The sequence below is a fragment of the Aquarana catesbeiana genome, linkage group LG05 (assembly GCF_042186555.1).
Source record: "Aquarana catesbeiana isolate 2022-GZ linkage group LG05, ASM4218655v1, whole genome shotgun sequence".
Taxonomy (NCBI): domain Eukaryota; kingdom Metazoa; phylum Chordata; class Amphibia; order Anura; family Ranidae; genus Aquarana; species Aquarana catesbeiana.
In genome coordinates, this window is record NC_133328.1 from 88,862,364 (window position 1) to 88,884,947 (window position 22,584).

Below are 22,584 nucleotides of genomic sequence, written 5' to 3' on the forward strand. Positions count from 1 at the left end.
GTTACCCCCCAAAATCCATACCAGACCCTTATCCAAGCATGCAGGTCAGGAAGGGGGGCAAGCGAGCTCCCGCCCAACCATACCAGGCCACATGCCCTAAATATGGGGGGGTGCTTTGTTGATGGGGACAAGGGCCTCCTCCCCACAACCCGGGCTGGTGGTTGTGGGGGTCTGTGGGCGTGGGACTTATTTAACTTTTTACTTTTTTTTTTTCTTCATTTTACCTTAACAAGGGGGCCCCCAGAGCTGCCTCCCCTATGTAAATTAGTATGGGTACATAGTATTCCCTACTCATTTACCAACAAAAAGAAAAAGTGTAGCATAAAACATTACAGTAAGCAGTTTTTGACAATTCCCTTTTTAACAAAACAAATCCAATGTCCACAAAGTAAATCCATCATCAATCATGACGGCTGCCACCACTGCCAAACTGAAAAAAGAAATGGTCCATAGAGTTTCTGCCACCAGCGATAAAAGTATGCAGAATGTGATGATTTGCAAATCTCATTATACCCAGATTTTGTTCACAATAGAAAGAAAATATATCAAATGTTTAAACAGAGAAAATGTACCATTTCTAAATTGATGGCATCATGTTTACCAGGGTGTAGCATCTCCTCTTCTTTTACCAACACTCTATATAATTGTCTGGAAACTAAGGAGACCATTTTCTGAAGTTTTGAGAGAGAAACGTTGTCCCATTCTTGCTTGATATAGGATTCAAACTGCTCAACAGTCCTGGGTCTTCTTTGTCGTATTTTTTGTTTCAAGATGCGCCAAATATTTTCATTTGGTGAAAGGTCTGGATTGCAGGTAGGCCAATTAAGCATCCAGACTCGCTTACTACGAAGCCATGCTGTTGTCATAAATGCAGTATGCAATTTAGCATTGTCCTGCTGGATTATGCAAGGCCTTCCCTGAAAAAAAGATGTCATCTGGACGGGAGCATATGCTGCTCTAAAACCAGTATTTACAGTATCTTTCAGCATTGATAGTGCCTGTTCAGATGTGCAAGCTGTCCATTCCATATGCACTACTACAGACTTTTGAAGTGAGCGCTGGTAACAATCAGGAAGGTTCCTTTCTACTGTATAGTTCGGAGGCAGAGGCGCCCATAGTTGCCAAAAAAAGTCAAATTTAGATTCGTCTGACCTCAGAACAGTTTTCTACTTTTTTCAACAGTCCAGTTTAAATGAGCTTTGACCCAAAGAAGACGGCAGCTTTTCTTGATCATGTTCAGATATGACTTCTTTGCATGATAAAGCTTTACCAAGGTGGATGACTGTAGATGATGTAGTGTTTGCAATTTTACATTGAGGATCATTATTCTGAAATTGTTCCACAGCTTATTACATTTATAGACAATTTTTTGATGCAACTTTTCACAGATTGGTGAACCTCTGCCCATATTTACTTCTGAAAACACTTTGACTGTCTAAGATACCCTTTTTATACCAAATCATGTTACTGACCTGTTACCAGTTAACCTAATTAGTTGCAAAATGTTCTTCCAGCTCTTCCATGTTAATACCACTTACTTTGCCAGTTTTTTGGTGCCCTGTCACTTTTGTGTTGCTGCCATACATTTCAAAATGATCTTATTTTTTTCTTAAAATGGGACATTTTCTCTGGTTAAACATTTGATATGTTTTCTATTGTGAATAAAATATAGGTTTATGAGATCAGTAAATCGTTGTATTCTGTTTTTATGTAGATTTTACACAGTGTCCCAACTTTTTTGGAAATGGGTTGTACCCAGCAATGTATTTTTGAGCATCCTGGGAGTTCCAAAAGGCAGGTTATTGTAACATGCAAATACTAAATATACCTCCTTAAGTCAGTGGCTGGACAGGCTCCTATGCCCAGCTATTGTTTATTGAGTCTGTCCATAATGTTTAAAATTCATTATCTAGCCACTAGAAAGGGTAAACCTGTCCATGGCTATAGGAAGTTTTATGAAGCTTGCAAATACATGATAGGTACATGGGAGGTATGTGGGATAAATGGGTGAATTTTTACTTTACTTAGTGGAAGGGTTTGTTTTGAAGCTTTACTAACCTGGAACACAAAGGGGACGATTTGCAAAGGCAAATAGGCTGTTTGCTTTGCAAGGAAATTTTCCCCAGAGCTTAGTGAATGTGGTGACATTTTACCTTACAAAGAATACCCAACCATATCCAAGGAAAATGTAAAAAAAAAAATGCATTTTTGCTAGCACAGGGTTTGATGATTGAAGTCAGCAGAGTTTCACATCATTCATTAAGCTCTGGGCAAAATTCCCAAAGTGAACAGTATATTTGCTTTTAGTAAATTAACCCCAAAGTGTCACCAGGAGATGAAGGCACCAGTAAAAACCTCTTCATTCAATACATTTTTTTTTTGCGGTTAATGTGTCTATTGGAGACATTTTCCCTTCCCTTTTCTTCCCATCCCTTCCCCTTTCTTCCCTTCCTCTGATTACAGGAGGGCAGGAAGAGTGGGGAAAATTTCTCAAGGGGGACATAGCAATAAAAACTTGATAGAGCTTCTAATCTGCTTACTACTCAAATCTAAAAATGTATGTTTTTACCTGAAGTTTGGCTTTAAATAATTCTGCATGAATACATACCATATATTAAATTCAATATTAATATAAAGTATGTAATAATACCAGTACAAACTTATAACATAAAAAAACGAACTGTAGAGTCCCTTTAAGAGAACAGCAGTTCACCTTTTCTTTGAAATAATCCTTGCACAGTATTCTTGATGTTCTTTTCCCCTCCTTTGCAGCCTGCAGGGCACTGGTAGATGAGCTGCAGCATGAAATTAGGAAAGTGAACCCGAGTAAGACAATTGACGTGGGGTCATTCAGGATAAGTCCGGATGGAACGCAGGTACAGAATAAGGTAAGAGGAAAATAAAGAAGTGTCTGCATTGAAAATGCTGCTAATATTAACAAGCCAGGGGTTTGGGCATAATCCTAGAGCCTTCATGATTGGATTTACTCCCGCTGGGAGCTGACATAACCTTAAACTTCCTTTTCACATATCTTATGTAACTCCTGTGTTCCTGGTAACCGTTTTGAACTGTCTTTTATTTCACTTTCTGAAGCATTAGGAAATGTATTGAAGACTATTGTTTTTTTGCTTTGTTTGATTTTCATGCATATTAGGGGATATCAGGATAGCCGACACAATGCACCAGTTTAATGTATAATTGCATAGAAATAAAGGCTAATTGAAATCTGCAAATGAAGGCCCTTTAGGATTCCTTCAGGGAATCTTTCAAGGCCACTGAAGTCAAATTCTTTTTTTTTTTTTTTTTTAGATTATTGTAATGCGTATGATCTGCTGTGTTCATCTCCTCACTTTGCCAAATCTAAAACAGGATGTCTGGCGTAATCCACATAAATTTGTCTTTTTCTTTTTTCATAGCTGTTTGGGAGGATTATCTTAGCTGTTTTGCTATACAAAAAAATGTAAGGAGTCCTTTCTTTCTTATGTGTTTATCAAGCCCCTCTTGATATAGAATATATTAGAACAAAAAACCGTGCCACATAATGCAGGATTCAAATGTTCAAGTTACTACTGAGTATATCTTGCTGATCGGTATGTTTTCTCGCTCATCAGCAGTGAATCAGTTTTCCTGGTCTGAGGGAATGGGTTTTAAGGAAACAATAACCAATTGGTCAATGATGCTTAATTCATGTTATATTTCTTTATGGCTTAATTTGTGATATTTACTGTATGTTATACTATTTAAGAGTGTATTGTTTTACTTTTGAATACCATGTCATTTCAGTTATTGCTTAAAATGTAAATTACTTCTGTATTTCTACTTGCTTATACAAATGGGATGCTTTTGTGAATGGATTTATGAAGTAATTCATTGACTGTCCACCACTTGTGTCTTGCAGCCCGATTGCTGTAACAGCTTTGCAAGCAGTGTAACAGCTTTGAGAATAAATTGTTATGTAGTCAAGTAGGGTAATTGCCATCAAGCAGTTGCTCCTCTGAACAAATAAGGGAGCATAAGGGTATGATGGGGGCAAACAACTCTGGAGGCATGACCTCACACTAGCAGGAGGAAAGTTCTAGAGTACTGTTAGAAATCATTTTTGTTGCTGAAAGAGTAGAGGAAGCTTGGAACAGACTCCCAGCAGAGGAGCTAATCTGCTATAAGTGAATTAATACATGATTAGGATAAACATAGAGATATCGCGGTAACAAAATTAAAATAAAAAAGGGAAGAATAGATGAACAACTTGTTCCTTTTTCTCCCATCTGTCTTCCTGTGTTTCTAAATAAAAAATCCTGAATGCAAGATCATTTCTGTGAGATCTATTCAGAAAATATTTAGTGAACTAACTGTCTTGGCAGTCAATACAAAAGTTGTCGCGTCAGCTGTGGATGCATGACATGCAGATATGATATAACGGTGCCACCCAACCCACGTAAAATGTATGCTCATGGATAATCCTGCTTTGTGGGTCTGGGAGCCTTTATAAATTACAAAATTCTATGGACTTTCTTGGTGAATAACAATATAGGAGTCTTCTTACAGGCAACTGACATTCAAATGCTCTTGCAGCCCATGATCAGTAATGTTACCAGGATGGTAAGATTGCTCTATGTCTGTAATGACTGGTGTTCACCTAATGGTCCTGTACTACACAGAGATTTGTTACAAGAACAGAAAAAAAATCATTCAGTAGGCAATGAAATTTCCTTTAAGTATTATAAATTGTGTAAGTAAATAGTAAATAGTCAAATTGTTGATGAACCCAAGTCAGTAAAGACTCAAGCTTTTCACCATTCAGGCTTTTGACCATAAAAGAAAAAGTAAACTGTGCTTAGATTCTAATTGAAATGTAAAGCCTCACTTTAAATGTATGCATTACAATTATGTACTATGAATGGTAACATGTGGCATTTAGTGCAGTTCCTTTAATTTAGAATGGCACCCTAACTCTCACAGTAGGTTCCAGCACACTTGTGAATGGACTACCATAATGCCATACATTAATAATTAGTTAAAACTTAATCAGTACACGCTGCAATGAACTACAACTTTTACAGTACACCTTAGTGCTTCAGGAAAAAGTCATGCATGCTGCTTAAAGTAATTTGAAAAGACATTTTTAGTACCACTTTTAGTTTTCATAAAATAATACCCTATCCAGCCCTGAATGTGTGCAGACAGATCTTGTTAAAACGTGACAACACTGTGTCCCTATCTCCCAATTTTTTTTCTGTGTTGTCACTATCTCACATGCTCTTTCAGTCTATGCTTCAAATGGCATTGCAAGATCCACTGTTGACCCCATCAGAAAGCTGGGCCTAAGAAATTATGTGCAGCGATTGCTGGAGTGCACACATGTAGACAGGAAATGCAAGGATAAGCAACAAAGGATAAAAAAAAAGTGAGAAAACAGTATATGTACACAGTGCTCTAATGAAACATCAACACCTGCACCCACAGAGGTCTAGAAGTAATTTTATTTCAAAATGTTGTATCAGTACTGGCAACCTAATATATTATGTTATTGGTAATTGCTATTACATCTTGTTCAAAAAGATATAAGGTACAAGAAAGGGTTAAAATAAAATGTACAACATTGAAATTTACCTGTTAAAAATGAATTGCAGACAGAATGAAATATAACTCTCATAAGGGCATAAAGACATTTAAAGAGATAATTTTTTGTTTGACAAAATGCAAATGATGGTGATGCTCATTTTACATAGTTTCCCCTAACTGTGAGGGATGCCCATGTCACTTCCTGTTGACATGGATGCTACCCATTGGCTGTCGAAAGTATCCACCAAATGGTCCTCAGACAGGCTTCTAGTCTGACAGGGTCAACATGATGATGTCATGGCACTAAATGCAGGGACAATAATTTTTTTCTTTGGTCTGCCCTGGTGCAAGTATTTGACTTAAAAGGGCCACAGAGAGCACCAGAAAAGAGGAATGACTCTCCAGCTCTGTTATTTGTACACAACACGGTATGATGTTCTATGGCCATTTTTCTCCCCAGCCGTCAGGTCAGGACAGCTCCTGAGATGTGTGGCTCCTCCCCCATCAGACAGGAAACACATTGCTCCTATAGTTTATAAAAGGTGGTCCTCAAAGCATTTCCTTAAGTTATTGTGTTTCCTCCAGCCAGAATGGATACAGTTAATCTAGATCAGGGGTATTGATTTAAAATTCACGGAATTCTGGCCAGTAAAATTTTCTTCCAGTAGAGGTCCAAATCACATGTTTTTGCTATTACTCAGCCCACTTTACATCACAGCCCCCCAATTTGCATCACAGACACCCCTTTTACATCATAGCGCAACTTTTTCATCACAGTCCTCTTTTTAACACCACAGAGCAGTTTTTTACATCACAGTCCCCCCATTAGCATTACAGCGCAGTCTTTTATGTCACAGTCCCCCAATTTACATCACAGTTCAATCTTTGACATCATCGTCCCCATTTGTATCATTCCCCCCCCCCCCTTTATTTCTTTCCTTGCTTTCATCTTTACGTCACAGCCTCTCCTCTGCACCACATCCCCCTTTAAAATACAGTCCCCGATCATTGCATCTCAGTTCCTCTCTTTTACAATACAGCCCCACTTTACATTATATCACCCCTGTTTACATCACAATCACCCATTTGTATAGCAGCTCAAAACTTCAGCTCAGAGAGCCCACTTGCTTTGGATGGGGACGTTGCATCCAATTTATGGTTATGTAATCTGCCTTTTTCTGGTGATTTGCTTTTTGGGACATTTCTGCAAGAAGCATAAGCACAGCGAATTCGAAAAAAAAATTCTTCCCAGAAAGGGAGAAAATGTATTTATAAAGAATTTTTTTCATGGCCAGGGGTGCCAACAAATAGAGGAAAAAGAGGGGCACAAGAAGCATTGATCAGAACAGAACAATAATTATTTTTAAGCCTAATGGCAAGTCTGCAAAAGCCCAGTGACTACTTGGGCCTGGTGGAGGGGGGGTGGAGATTGGAGGACTTTGTCCCACAGTGGGAAAGGTTAACCTTCAACAGATTTATACTGGATCTAGTAGTACATGGTTAAAAATTGAAATTCGACCACCAGCTACCATCCAGGTATAGGTAATGAATCTGCCAGGAGACCCAGAAAAAGCTTTGCCACTCTTATTCAGAGAACTAGTGGACCAAAGGCTGCTAGTACAGGTACCATGGGGAGAAAGAGGAGAAGGTTTTTACTTGTATACGTTTGTAGTAAAAGAAAGCCTTCAGGAATGTTTCCCCTAATTCTAAATCTCAGACCCATGAACAAGGCAATAAAGTATAAAAAGTTCCAGATGAAATCTATTTTCTCGATCAGAGCTCTACTTCATCAAGATTGTTTTATTGTAGGATTTTCATGATGCATACTTTCATATACCAGTAAGAAAGAAGCCACAGAACTTCCTACGTATTGCTCTCAGAATAGGTCCTGTAGTATATAATTTCCATGCAGAGCACTTGTTTGGACTCAGCTCTGAGGGTCTTCAGGGTTCTGGCCGAAAGCTCTAGCACCTCTGACATTCCAAGGGATACCAGTCATTTCATATCTAAATGACCTCTTTGTAACAGTACCAACAAAGGATTGATTAACGGCAGATATCCGATTAATTCAGGAATGGCTGAGCAAACTGGGTTGGTTAAAAAACCTGAACAAAACCAATGCAGTACTTTTTTAGAGAACACCTTTTTTGAGCTACATTCTCTGTTCAGTCAATCAGAGGCTCCTTTTACCATGAGAAAAAAATACAGAGGATCTCGTCCCTTGTATCTCAGCTGCAAACCAATCAGCTAGTGTTTTAAAGGTGTGTGATGTCAGCCCTGGGATTTATTACAGCAACCTTCCCTGCAGTACATGCTCTGCAGAAAACTTGGACCTGTCCACTATGTTATGCTTTCCATCCTAGAGAACTTCTAACACAAGTCCTCCAGAAGTTCATGCGGGAGAAGACCAACCTGATTCTCATAGCTCCTTTTTTGGCAGATACAGTCACTCTTCTTTGCTGTCTAGCAGAACCTCCTCCTTGAATTATATCTCTCAGAGATGACCTTTATTCTCAGGAGCATGTTCTTCATCCGCAAATGAGTAGGTTGAAATTGACGCTTCGTGACGTCACCCACTGCTATCCAAGATGATCCGAACGAAATGACAGGCGTTCGGCAATGTAGTTGTACTTGGATTTTTACGCTGGAAACAAGAGGAGGAATTTGTACGTTTTATACTATAAAGTGTGTGTCTTAAAATGTTACGGAGAGCACCTAGATTCTTTTATCTTTTTCATATTAACTTGGCTATACGGAATTACTGGAGCCGCCGGGACCGATTTGCATTTGGTATCCCTCATCCCCTGTCAGTGGGATTCAGTGTGTTGCGACCTGCCTGTTAGCTCAGTCAACATTTTGAGGTGAGCAAGCAATCTGTGTGCTGGTGGTGGGGTGCCTTCACGCATGGGATCTGATTTTCTTACACAAGGATTTTACTTTCATTTAAGGACATATCTACTTGGGCTCTGGACTGTCCACTGACATTTATGGTTTTATTTGCGCTGCACTGTTTTTATTTTGATATTGCTTTGTGGGGCTCTGTGAAATTACCCTTGGTGTTCAGCTTGCAAATTTTTTACTGTTGATTTACTTGAGGTTGCGCTGATTAAACTTTTTTGTAATATCTCTGGTTGAAATTGACTGCCTGGTTTCTGAGGAGGACATCCGGAGAGGTTTGGGGGTTTCAGACAGAGTGATTAAAAACCTAATCAACAGTTGTAAGGCAGTAACCTGTACCATATATAGGTAAGTCTGGAAGAGATTAAATTCCTGGCTAAAAGGAGTTCCATTCCATGCATTAAAGTGAAAAACCTTTTGTGGTGCAGCTGCCCCCCAGAGCCCCACTTTTACTTACCTGGACCCGATCTTTCCAGTGTAGTTTAGTAGCAGGAGCCATTGGCTCTCGCTGCTGTCAATCAAATCCAGTGACACGAGAGTCGGGGGTGGGGGCTGAGTCCTGCTGTCTGTGCCAATACACGCAGCAGGACTCGGAAGCGTGCCTGCACCAGTGTCCCCATGGAATTTGGATCTCCGTGGGGACACTCAATGAAGAGGAGGAGCCAGAAGCGCCGCTGGGGGATCCCAGAAAAGGAGGATGGGGCAGCTATGTTTAAAACTCTTGCACACAGCAGGTAAGTATAACACGTTTGTTATTTAACCACTTCCGGCCCACCGGGCGTCAAATGATGGCTGGGTGGCGCGGCTCTCATTCTGGGTGGATGTCATATGACGGCCCCCAGAAGGTCTGCTCTTGCGCGCCCGTGGGGGCGCGCATCGCGGCGATCGGTGGTGTGGTGTGTCACACCGCTACACCGATCTGGGTAAAGAGCCTCTGACGGAGGCTGTTTTCAGTAGTCTTCCAGGACAGCCAACTTCCCACCCTTAGAACGTTATTAGCGTGTTTGTTTTTTTTCAATATAATGTTTATCAGATCCGTCCATTGGTACTTGGGTATACTGAAGGGGATGCCTGGAGGACCATCTTTTATAATATATTGGGGCAATGCGTTTCCTGTCTTATGGGGGAGGAGCCAAACATCTCAGGGGCTATCCTGGAAGGCTACTAGAAATAGTTACCGAATAGATTGCTTTATTACAAACCACAGGCTAGAATATGGGTAAACAACTATGTTTCAGGGTTCTTTATCATAATGCAGGGCATCAGAAAGGGCTGCCCGCTCTCACCCTTATTATTCATCCTGGCCATACAGCCTTTAGCTGAACTAATACACACTAATGCCATTATAGTCAGGTTGGTTATTAATAGACATGTGCATTCGTTTTCGTCCGAATTTCGGGTATTTTCGTTATCGTTTTAACAAATGATAACGAATGTGCAGAATACAAAAACTGAAAGATCTGACATAAACAAATGCTTTATTTTCGTTTTCGTTGCAACAACAGTTCGATATAGATAGGAGATTGGACATGACGCTGACAATAGCGATCTGTGTCTATCGAACCTGTGGTCGAATGTGCCTAACCTTAGCTCTATTAGTCCAAGATTATTCTTCAAAGAGAGAAAAGATTCGACATAGAGAGAAAAGATTCTACATTATAGAGACAATAGCTAAAAAGGTCGAATGTGCCTAACCTAACTCTATTATTCCAAGATTATTCGACTTAGAGAGAAAAGATTAGACATGAAGATTTGACAAAGCAGTTGCCGTGAGCGGACATTTATTTATTTTTTTTTTAACATAGAAGTTAATTTAAATTTTCACAACAGAAACAATTCACTTCGTATTAGATTTAAGTACAGATGACATGCATAGAACCGTTACATGATTTGGTATGAGTAAGATTCAATTATCTCAGTAGTTATCAATTACAGAAGAAGATAATAATACACATATTAAGAATATCAATACATGGCTTAAGTGCAGGGGTCCCACCTTCCAACTTGGAATATTCTAATCTATACATATATAGTTTGGAGAATCCTGGGGGTAAGTCAACTCCATTCCCAACGGGCTCGAGCCCAACATTTCATTCAATAGTTAAGTGTTTTGCCTTCACCCATGCTGCCCAAATTTTCTCAAATTTTTTTGGACAATTTCTCCCCATATATGTCATTTTATATAGTGGTAGCGCCTTATTTACCAGAGATTGCCAGAGTTGTTTGGTGGGCGGTTGGGACTGATTCCACTGCAGTAGAATTGCTTTCCTAGCATATAGTGTGGTATAGAAGATGAATAGTTTCTTCCCCCATGTGACTTCTAGAAAGTCACAGATACCTAGTAGAAGAGGTATTGGGCTATATGGGACTTGGAGTCCCCCTATAGAGTTGATATCGGCAAGTATATTCTTCCAGTATTCCACCACTCCAGGGCAGGACCAGACCACATGGAAGAAGTCGGCTTCCCCTGACCCACATCTAGGGCACCTCGCTATTCTATCAGGGTATATTTTTGCCAGGCGTATTGGAGAGTAATAGGCCCTATGTAGGAATTTCAGCTGCATAAATCTGTCCCTTGCTGAAATTGTCAAGGGTAAATATTGTTGAATTCCCTCTTCCCAGTCCTCATCCGTCAACTCCGGAACATCCACCCTCCATCGCTCACATAACTGGGAGACTTTAGATGTATCTCGAGTCACAAGGAGGTTATAGACGGCGGATAGTGTTCTTCCGCCCTCTTGGTTTTTTAATACATTTTCTATCAGTGTCTCCTCCAGAGTCAACGGGCTGGGGAACTGGGACCGGAACGCATGCCTCACTTGGAGGAACCTAAAGAACATATGATTGGGTAGATCCTTTTCACTTTTTAAAGCATCAAAGGTGATTAGTTGTCCCTGGACAATTATATCCCCCAGGGTTGTGACTCCATATCTGGCCCACACAACCGGGTCAGGGATGGAGTGAAAATGAGGCAGGCGGGGGTTACCCCATAGGGGAGTTGCTGGGGACCAGTTACCAGGTCCCAGAAATAGCGTATTAACATTGTCCCATACCTTAAGGGTTGTCTTCATTGGGCAGGTCACATCCGAATTTGATCTAGGGCCTCTATGCACCAAATTTCTCAACTCTGCATAAGGAAGCAGCAGGGTTAGCCGGCTCCTCCGAGAGCCACCATTTTACTGTTACCAACACCGCTGCCCAGTAGTATTTTAGGAAGCATGGTAAGGCCAGACCTCCCAAGGTCCCTGGGAGTTGCAAAGTTGCCCTGGCTATTCTAGGAGCCTTCCCGTTCCAAATAAATGAGGTAATAATGCTATCTAAGTGTCGAAAGAAGGTTATTGATACAGGGATCGGAGTTTAGGTATAGGTATATAAATTTGGGTAAAATTGACATTTTGATTAAGTTGACACGGCCAACCGGAGTTAGTGGTAGGGATCTCCATGTGTTACATCTTTGGGATAGGTGGTGAACCACCGGGTTTAAGTTTAGGCTGATATATTTTTTTAAGTCTTGGTGTATTTCTACCCCTAGGTACCTAAATTGGGAAACCCTACTAAGTTGTCCATCCGTCTGCAAGGGATTAGACCCCACCCGCAGAGGAAACAGGATCGATTTTCCCCAGTTGATACATATACCAGAGAATTTCCCAAATCTATTAATTACCGAGAGAGCCTCTTGTAGGGAAGTACCGTCATCCTTAAGATAAAGTAAGGTGTCGTCAGCATATAACGACACCTTTTCCTGTAGAGGACCTCTCGTAATTCCCCTCACCCTGGGTGTGGCCCTGAGAAGGACAGCCATAGGCTCTATTGCCAGAGCAGCGGGCCAGAGCGGGCACCCTTGTCTAGTTCCCCTGCCCAAAAAAAAGGTAGGGGAGAGTACCGTACCTGTGCGAACTCTGGCTGTGGGGGCCTTGTATACCATCCTGACCCAGGAGATAAAGACCGGGCCAAACCCGAACCTGCGGAGGACCTCCCATAGGTAGCCCCACTCAACAGAGTCGAATGCCTTCTCTGCGTCCAGGGAGGCCACTATTTCGTTTCGGGCATCCTCCTCCCCAGAGGCCAGGACAGCTTACAACCTACGAATGTTTATGTCCGTTCCCTTTCCAGGCATAAAACCTGATTGATCTTCATGGATTAGGTCCAATATTATTCCGTTTAACCGCTGGGCCAAAATTTTGGTTAGAATCTTCGCGTCCGAATTAAGTAAAGATATAGGTTGATATGAAGGGCATAGTTGGGGGTCTTTTCCCGGCTTTGGCAGGACCACTATAATGGCTTGTGACATGGTAAGCGGTATCTCCCCAGTACGTAGGGTCTCTGTAAGCATTGTGTGCATCTTAGGCGCCACCTCGCCCATATATAGTTTATAAAATTCAGGGGGTAGGCCGTCTAGTCCCGGTGTCTTCCCCGTTTGTAGGGAGCCTAGAGCCCGTTGGACCTCTTCCAGGGTTATTGGAGCCTCGAGGCTCTCTCGTGCTGCAGCCGTGAGGGTCGGAAGCGTTATTTCGTCTAGGAAGTCCGAGAGTTCCTTCGCTGAGTATTGTGCCCTAGAGGAGTATAGGGACGAGTAATACTCAGCAAAGCAAGCGTTAATCTTCGTAGGATCTGATACTAGGGTCCCGTCATTCTTTCGGATACGAGCTATTGTGGATACAGGGGATTGCTCTCTGGACAACCAGGCCAGGAGCCTACCTTTTTTTTCCCCTTGCTCAAATATTCTTTGAGTTTGGGCCAGCTGGCGTTTGTTCGCCTTAGCCACCCTTAGTAGCATTACCTCCCGATAGGCAACCTTCATGTCTTGTGCTATAATAGGGTTGGCCGTGAGGGTGTATCGGGTCTCTAAGTCCCGGGCTTTGGTCTCTGCCTGTTCCAACAACATCTTGTTATTCCTACGCTCTCTAGCTATGGATGACATATAGCAGCCTCTAATGTAGGCTTTAAACGTGTCCCATACCATCCCCGGAGTAGAGGAACCCGCGTTAGCCAGCCAAAATTGTTTTATCTCTTTTACTATCTCAATTTCTAAGGTAGGATGTTCAATCCAAAATCTGGAAAGTCGCCAAATTCTGTCTGCCTGTGGAGTGGAAGTTTGCAGTGTGCATAATAGCGGGGAGTGGTCAGAAATACCCCTCGGTAACGTTTCAATGTTTATAACTTTGGGAAGCATGGGTGAGCTTGCGTATAGAAGATCAATACGTGACAATGAGTTATAAGATGATGAGTGGCATGTGTACACTCGTTCTGTTGGATGTTTCCAGCGCCATACATCCTCCAATCCCAACACCTGCGCCCATCTAGTTAATGCAGAATCTGTAGCTGGGTCCGGGGACATTTTATCTAGTGAAGGGTTAGGCGTGATATTGAAATCTCCCGCAAGAATTACATAGTCTGTGGGGAATTATAGTAGTGATCTTCTGCAGAAGGGAGAGGTTAGCCGGCGGGGGCAAATATATCCCCACTATAACCATAGCCAGTGTTTCTATATTAGCATGGATTATTACATATCTTCCTTCTGGGTCTATAAGAATATCCAGGGGTTCAAAATTGAGCGATTTGTGGATCAGTATACTAACCCCCCTGGCGTAATTAGTGTAGGTGGCATGGTAATGGTGTCCCACCCACGGTTTCTTTATCCCCAAGACTCTGCCCCCCACCAGATGTGTCTCCTGAAGGTGAGCGGACATTTATGGTCAAATGCTCCACACATAGGCTATAGAAGAATTCTAATGTTGGTTGACTAGTAATAATAATTAATAAATATAATTATTACTAGTGTCATACAATATTAGAATTCTACTATAGCTTGTAGGCGGAACATTCGACCGGAAATGTACGATTGCGGCGTTGTACAGTTTAGCTGCTCCGTCTAATCTTCTTAGAACATTCGACAGACACCATAGGCCTTCAATGACAGATTCAACCTTAAATTTTTTTGGATTTTCGGACGAATGCGTTTTTTAACGAAACAAAGTAAATAAAAACGAATTTCGGGAGCAACTAAATATATATTTTTTTCGGACGAAAACGAAATTCTGAAACAAAATATAGATATCGCTTTATGCAGAAGACATGCTCATTTATCTGGTTGATCCCCATTCCTCATCTACTTTATTAGCAGTCATTCAAAGATTTGGTCATTTTTCTGGGTTTCTGGGTCAACTGGGACAAGTCCATCATATTTCCGTTGAACCAGGATACCCTACAATCTCTCCCAGACTCTTGTCCCCTACGGATTCTTGATAGTGACCATTATTTAGGTATAATAGTGCCAAAGTCTCTCTCCCAGTACTTCACCAATAACGTAGACGTAGGCTTAAAACCACTTTAACACTTTGGGCCAACCTACCCCTGACCATTTTAGGCAGGGTAATATTTTCAAAATTATTTTCCTGCTGTGCTTTCTTTATGTATTAAATAACCCTCCAGTATACATTCCCAAATGCGGCTTTCAGGAGATTGATTCAATATTTACATCTTTTCTATGGGGAGGTAGGGCTGCTAGAATAGCTAGGGATACCCTGCAACTGCCTATTTCGGAGGAACGTCTTGCTGTACCCAATCTCCAAACATAATATATACCCTCTCAATTGGCTCATGCCCGTTGATGGTTTTCTCCAAAGGCTAATAATGCTGCCTTTGGTCTGGAAGCAAACATTTTTATTTATTTTGAATCTTTGCAAAATCTAGTTCATCAACAGTCTACTATGGGCAGGGATAGCACTAGCGTGTTGTCATTACATATCTTCACGCTTTCTAGATTGACCATGCCTAAGTTTATGAATATTCCCTTAATGCTCCTCTTTGGCATAATCCAGGTTTTAAAGAGTTCAACCGCAGGACTGCTGGAGTGTTTTGGGCTAGACACGGGGTGAAATTAGTCTTTCATTTATTTTCTTCAGGTGCCTTTCATTCCCTCGCTGATTTCAAGTGAAACCATAATCTTCCTCCCAATGTTCCCAAGTCCCCACTGTTATTTCCTCAAGGGACAAGGTTTTTCAGACCAAATTTTTATATAACTCTTACTATACACCCAGTTTTTTATTTTGCATTGGCAGGCTGACCTCTCCTGTCTGTTCTAAATGGTCCATGACTGATGGCACATTCTACCATATAGTTTTAGAGTGCCAACCTATCCAAAAGCTTTGGTCTGCAATTACGGATTTCAATAGCACTGGGTATATAGATGACGATAGTCTCCCTAACTGCACTAAACTTTTTCTATGCCTGGTCTTTTTCTATGCCAAAAAAATCTCCAGCCAAACGTTGGAAATCAAAAATTCCTCCTGACATACCCTTTTGGTTACATTAATCAATCAAGCAATTCTACTATATAAGATGCCCTGTGAGGCCAGAGGAAGCCTTAAAACATTTCACAAAATCTGGTCCTCTTAGGTAAAATCTGATAACACTTGAAGGGTGTGGTATCTCTTGATATTGTAACGTATCTGTTTCACCATGTATGTTACCATACCTCCCAACTTTTTGACATGGGAATGAGGGACACCTATCAGCAAAAGTATTGCAGGCATAGGACACACTCCTTGCCACGCCCCCTTAAAGGAGAATTGTACAAAAAACAAAATTGGTTAAACCCACAAGTGCTTTTTTTTACCACTACTATTCCTTTATATTGGCTTTTGGAATTTACAAATGCAGCAATTTAGAAATCAGATGAAAGGTTTAGCACTGGAAAATACTTTTTCATAGATAAAAAATGCATTTTATATACAACTACTGTATACAGATCAGACCAAAATGAGGGACAAATGGGGAGGAATCGGGGACATTGCTCTAAATCAGGGACAGTCCCTTGAAATCAGGGATAGTTGGGAGCTATGTGTTACGAATGTGTACCTGGTATGTTTGATTTGCAATATGATGACAGACCCCCCCCTTTTTTTTTATTCAGTATATTTGTTATGGTCGTTATTCATAATTCTTTCTATGCGATGGCTCTGTATTTAATGGGCACCCTGTTTAATGCTATGCTACATGTCTATGTAAGCTTTGTTCACTCTGGTTTGTATTTGGTATTTGCTTTTAACCCCCGCTAGCAGCCAAGCAAAGGGTTAAAAGCGCCGATAAGCACCGTTTCGGCAGCGGTGCCCATTGACTTCAATGGCAGGGACAGTTTAGGAGCTCTTGCACCGCCCCAAAGATGCTGCTTGCAGGACTTTTTTTTCCCATCCTGCAAGCGCACTGCCCCAGTGTGAAAGCACTCGGGCTTTAACACTGGCGCTGCAGAAGAGGCAGTTTACAGGCATTTTTCAGGCGATATTTTTAGCGCTAAAACACCGAAAGTAGCCTTAAGCATATTTTTGGACTGATTTACAAAGATTGGTACAAAGAAAAAGATGTGTGCCCAGATTCTTTTATTTCCAACTGTGCTTGTTCCGTTCCATGCTCCCAGGTCCTCCACTATTGTTTTGTAGATGGTGAAGTAGATGAAGATCAACTTCATTTGAAAGGAAATGTGAGACCCAAGGTTCTCAGACTTTATGAAATTTAGGTATAGTGACAACATTATGTATGGTTTAAAAAGTATATATACTGTACAATGGGTAAGTGTAATAAATGTATCCACATCAAGGGGTTATTGACATTAGATGACCCTGACTAGGTGTAGCCCTCAGGCTCTCACACTGGAGTGACAGGAGAGGCGCTTTACAGGCTCTATTTATAAAGCTAAAATGCCTGTTATAGTGTCCTGTGCACAGCACCCCATATGACAGGTCACAGCTCAGACCATCCCAAGGACATGTCAGGGGAAGTCTGGGCAGAGGAAACCTGGGAATTGACAACAGAAGCCAGCTCAGAGCCCCCCTCCCCTGCATATGTTCACACTATTCCTGACACCTGAAGACCCTGAAGTGATATGGAGTCCATCCTTCACCCCAGGAACACTACACACAGTCCCACTCAGAAACAAAGCCAAACACTATGCACATGTACATTTAGATTATATCAAACCATCAGTGAAACTTGCTGACCTCTTTGCTGCCATTCTAGCCATGCTCCAGACTGTCTTTGTCACTGGAAGCAAAGTAAAGTATAATCTGAGCCAGCCGGGGGTGTCCTCCGTTATCCGGCACTGTCCTCACTATGGAGCCCAGGAATCCATCATGTCAGAGACACAGGTAGCCCTGCCTCTGCTCCCTGCTGGAGGGTGCCGTGTTCTGTCCTCCTCATTAGGCAGCAATGCTGGGGACACATCAGATAATTGAGGAGCAACAGTTTGGGCTCAAGGAGGGGAAGGAGGGGTGAAAATTCCCCTCAGCTGCAGCTCTGCCTGTGTCACTCCCTCCACAGAGCCTGTCAGTTTTGGCTCCACTACCCTGTGTCCTGCTGATGGAATTTGTGAGTGGGGGTCGGTATCAGCACCAGCTACACATAGAAAAAGGCATTTTAATTGGGGGCACATGAAGAGGCACAGTATAATGTTGGTGGGGCCATGACCCCCCTCTGGCCCCACCTTAGTGACGCCACTGGTTGTGGACAGTTTTATGTCACAGGTCACACACCATGGCAAGACTGAGCACAGCAACATGACACAAGGTAGTTATACTGCATCAGCAGGGTCTCTCCCAGGCAAAGATTTCAAAGCAGACTGGGGTTTCAAGATGTGCTGTTCAAGTTCTTTTGAAGAAGCACAAAGAACTGGGCAACATTGAGGACCATAGTCGCAGTGGTCGGCCAAGTAAACTTAAATCAGTAGATGAAAGACACGTCATGCTTACTTCCCTTTGACATCAGAAAATGTCTAGCAGTGCCATCAGCACAGAAATGGTGGAAACCAGTGGGAGCCAGGTACACCCATCCACTGTCTGGAAATGTCTAGCTAGAAGTAGTCTTAATGGATGAATTGTGGCCAAAAGGTAACTCAACTATGCACAAAAACATAGGAAACTGGGGTGCAGAAATATGGCAGCAGGTACTCAGGACTGATTATTCAAGATTTGAAATATTTGGCTGTAGCAGGAGGCAGGTTGTTCACCGAGGGACTGGAGAGTGATACAATAATGAGTGTCTACAGACAACAGTGAATCATAGTGGAGGTTCCTTGCAAGTTTGGAGATTTGGTCAGGATCAGTGCTGAGAAAGACAGGCAGATATTTACTGTATCCATCATGCCATACAATCAGGGAGGTGTGTGATTGGCCCCAAATGTATTCTGCAGCAGGAGAACAGCCCCAAACATACAGCCAATGTCATTAAGAACTATTAAGGCTTAACCTCCCTGGCGGTATGATTATGTCAGATTTTTGATGCTCAAAGCGGTAAAATGTTTTGCATGGAAATTTGGCGGTTTATATTGTAGGCCTTTAATTATTATGAATAACTTAAATCTGTCCAAACAAGAGTCTAGTAGACATCCCGGGTATGATAAAGTTTGAAACATGAAATCATAAATTATAATATAATAAATAACTATAAATAATTAAAACAAATACTAATACAAAATATTCAATAATGTAATCAAATCAAAAACACTGAAATTTGCTCAGTTGCAGAATTGTCACTGTCATTACTTTCAGTGTTTGATGACGGATTTCCCCATGAATCACTATTGCTCAATTCTGCAAGTGATTCTAATTTATTATCGCTGTTTTCTATTTTCTAAAACCGCTTTTGATGTAAAGGGACACTTTTTGGTTGCTATGGACAATCTCCAGTTTCCAGGCAGAAAGAACAGTATTTATAATATATGACTGTTCTTGAATGGCCCAGCCAGAGCCCTGACTTAAACCCAATTGAGTGTCTCTGGAGAGACCTAAAAATGTCTGTCCACCAACTTTTCTGCAAGGAGGAATGGCAGAGGATCCCCAAATCCAGGTGTGAATAACTTGTTGCATCTTTCCCAAAAAGACTCATGGCTGTATTAGATCAAAAGGGTGCTTCTACTAAATACTGAGCAAAGGGTCTGAATACTTAGGGCCATGTGATATTTCAGTTTTTCTTTTTTAATAAATCTGCAAAAATGTCAACAATTCTGTGTTTTTCTGTGAATATGGGGTGCTGTGTGTACATTAATGAGGAAAAAAATGAACTTAAATGATTTTAGCAAATGGCTGCAATATAACAAAGCGTGAAAAATTTAAGCTGGTCTGAATACTTTCCGTCCCCACTGTAAGTAACTTTGCTTGAATCCTGCGATGCGATCCCGAGTGTGGCTCGGGGTTACCACTTTTGGTACTGAAAATTCACCCCAAGCCACACTTGGGAATACCACTGAGGAGGTTAAAGAAGAGCAAGGAATCCTGGAAGTGATGGTTTGGCCCCCACAGATTTCAGCATCATCGAGTCTGTCTGGGATTACATGAAGAGACGAGATTTAAGGCAACCTACATCCACAGAAAATCTGTGGTTAATTCCCCAAGATGTTTGGAACAACTTACCTGCCAAGTTCCTTCAAAAACTGTGTGCAATATACCTAAAAGAATAGTAGCTGTTTTGAAGGCCAAGGGTGGTCACACCAAATATTGATTTGATTTGGATTTCTCTTTTGTTCATTTACTTTCCATTTTGTGAATTGATAAAAATAAACTATTAACACTTCTGTTTTTGAAAGCGAATTGTTAACGAATTGAGCTCTGTAAGATTTTACTCCCTTCATGACCATGCCATTTTTTGCAGTTCGGCACTGCGCTACTTTAACCCTTGACCTCCATAAGATTTGCCCTCCTTAATGACCAGGCCATTTTTTGCGATACGGCACTGTGTTACTTTAACTGCTTGCGGCCCGCCCCGCCGTCAAATGATGGTGGGGCGGTACAGCTCTCGTTCTGGGACAACGTTATATGACGGCGTCCCAGAACGTTGGCTTACGCGCGCGCACGGGGGCACGCAGTGCGGCGATCGTGGCCACGCCGTGTTGCTAGGACACGGCACGACCCCGATCTCTGTAAAGAGCCGCGCTCGCGGCTCTTTAACCATGTGATCAGCTGTGTCCAGTCACATGTAAACAAGGAGATGCCAGTAATTGGCACTCCTCGCCTCACACTGACAGAGTCAGAGGGCATCTAGGGATGTAATCAGGGCACTGATCATCAGTGCCCTTATTACAATAAATACAGTGTCACAAAACAGTGCCCACTATTGCCCACCAATGCCAGCATACAGTGCTCACCACTGCCCACAAGTGCCACCAATCATTGCCCATTAGCGATGCCAGTCGATGCTGGCAATAAGTACCGCTTATCAGTGCTGCCCATCAATGCCCATCACTGATGTCGATCAATGCCCATCAGTGCCACCCATCAATGCCCATCAGTGCCCATCTGTACTGCCTATCATTGCCGCCTATTAGTGCCCATCAGTGCCACCCAACAGTGCCCATGAGTGCTGCCTATCAGTGCCACCTATTAGTGCCCATAAGTGCGGCATATTATTGTCTCCTCATCAGTGCCCATAAGTGCCACCTCATCAATGCCCACCAGTTCAGCCTATCAGCGCACATCAGTGAAGGCGAAAAATTACTTAGTTCCAAAATTTACTGACAGAAAAAAAGTAAAAAACATTTTTTTTCAAAATTTTTGGTCTTTTTTTTTTTTTTTTGTAAAAAATGAAAAACCCAACAGTGATTAAATACCACCAAAATAAAGCTGTATTTGTGTGAAGAAAATGATAAAAAGTTAGTTTGGGTACAGTGTTGCATGACCGCGCAATTGTCATTCAAAGTGCGACAGCGCTGAAAGCTGAAAAATGGCTTGGGCAGGAAGGAGGTAAAAGTGCCTGGTAGGCAAGTGGTTAAATGACAATTGAGCGGTCATGCAATGCTGTACACAAAACAAAAGTATGTCCTTTTTTTCCGACAAGTAGAGCTTTCTTTTGGTGGTATTTGATCACCTCTGCATTTATTTATTTATTTTGCGATAAGCAAAAAAAAACTACAATTTTGAAAAAAAAAACATTTTTTACTTTCAACTAAAAAACATATCCAATAAAAAAATGAAAATAAATCAAATTTCTTAAAAAATTTAGGCCAATAAGTATTCTCCTACATATTTTTGGATAAAAAAATCTCAATAAGCGTTGATTGGTTTGCACAAAAGTTATAGCATCTACAAACTATGGGATATTTTTAATTATTATTAGTAATGGCGGCAATCAGCGACTTATAGCAGGACTGTAATATTACGGCGAACATTCTGACACTAACTGCCACTTTTGCCACTTTTTGGGGACCAGTGACACTAATAAAGTGATCATGGCTAAAAACTATGCACTGTCACTGTACTTATAACACTGGCTGGGAAGGGGTTAACATCAGGGGTGATCAAAAGTTTAACTGTGTGCCTAGCCAGCATTTTACTATACTGTGTGAGATGCTTTTACAAGAGGAAGAGATGGAATTCCTTCCCTTCTGTCAGAACAGCGATCTGCCTTGTTTACATAGGCAGATCCCAGTTCTATGTCTCTGCCTGACTATCGCCAGGTTACGCAGGATATTGAGTACCCTGCACCTGCCAATCGGCTCCTGTGTGTGTAATCACAGTGGAAGCAGGCTTCCCCTACCCAGAAGTGTCGGATTGCGTATATATACACATGATCCAGTGCACAGGTGCCACCCTGTAGCAGTAAAACTGCTATAGGGCGGAGCTAAAGTGGTTAACTGGCTGTTGTGCAATGCTGCACCCATACAAAATTTTATATCCAAAAAAAAATAAGGTAAAAAATCAAACGTCTAAACCTCTTCATAACTTTTGGCCAAAAAGTATTCTGCCACATGTCTTTGGTAAAAAAAAAATCCCATTAAGTGTATATTGATTGGTTTGCATGAAAGTTATAGCATCTACAAACTATAGTATAGCTACTGAAAAAAAAATTCTATACCACTAATGGCAGTGATCAGCAACTTATAGTGTGACAGGCAATCTGACGCTGGGGGAACAGACTAACTGCCATCTCCAGTGACAGTAATACAGCGATCAGTGCTAAATATATACACTGTCACTGTACTAATGACACTGGCTGGGAAGGGGTTAACATCTAGGGCGATCAAGAGGTTAAATGTGTGCCTAGCAATGTTTAGTGTATGGTGCAATACTAAGCTTTGCAGGGAGAAAAAACAGCACATCGCTGCTGTATGAAGAGAGCCCTGTGTTGTTTTCCAACACA

At 41.6% G+C, this 22,584-nt stretch overlaps 1 protein-coding gene across 3 annotated transcripts in view; it reads left to right on the forward strand.

Moving 5' to 3' along the window:
• Positions 1-22,584, forward strand: part of CNPY1 (canopy FGF signaling regulator 1) — a 248,517-nt gene that overhangs the window by 179,417 nt on the left and 46,516 nt on the right. For all 3 annotated transcript variants that reach the window (XM_073629955.1, XM_073629956.1, XM_073629954.1), the window contains one exon: positions 2,773-2,888. In XM_073629955.1, the coding sequence (XP_073486056.1) occupies positions 2,773-2,888 (116 nt within the window). The remainder of the gene's footprint in view (positions 1-2,772; positions 2,889-22,584) is intronic.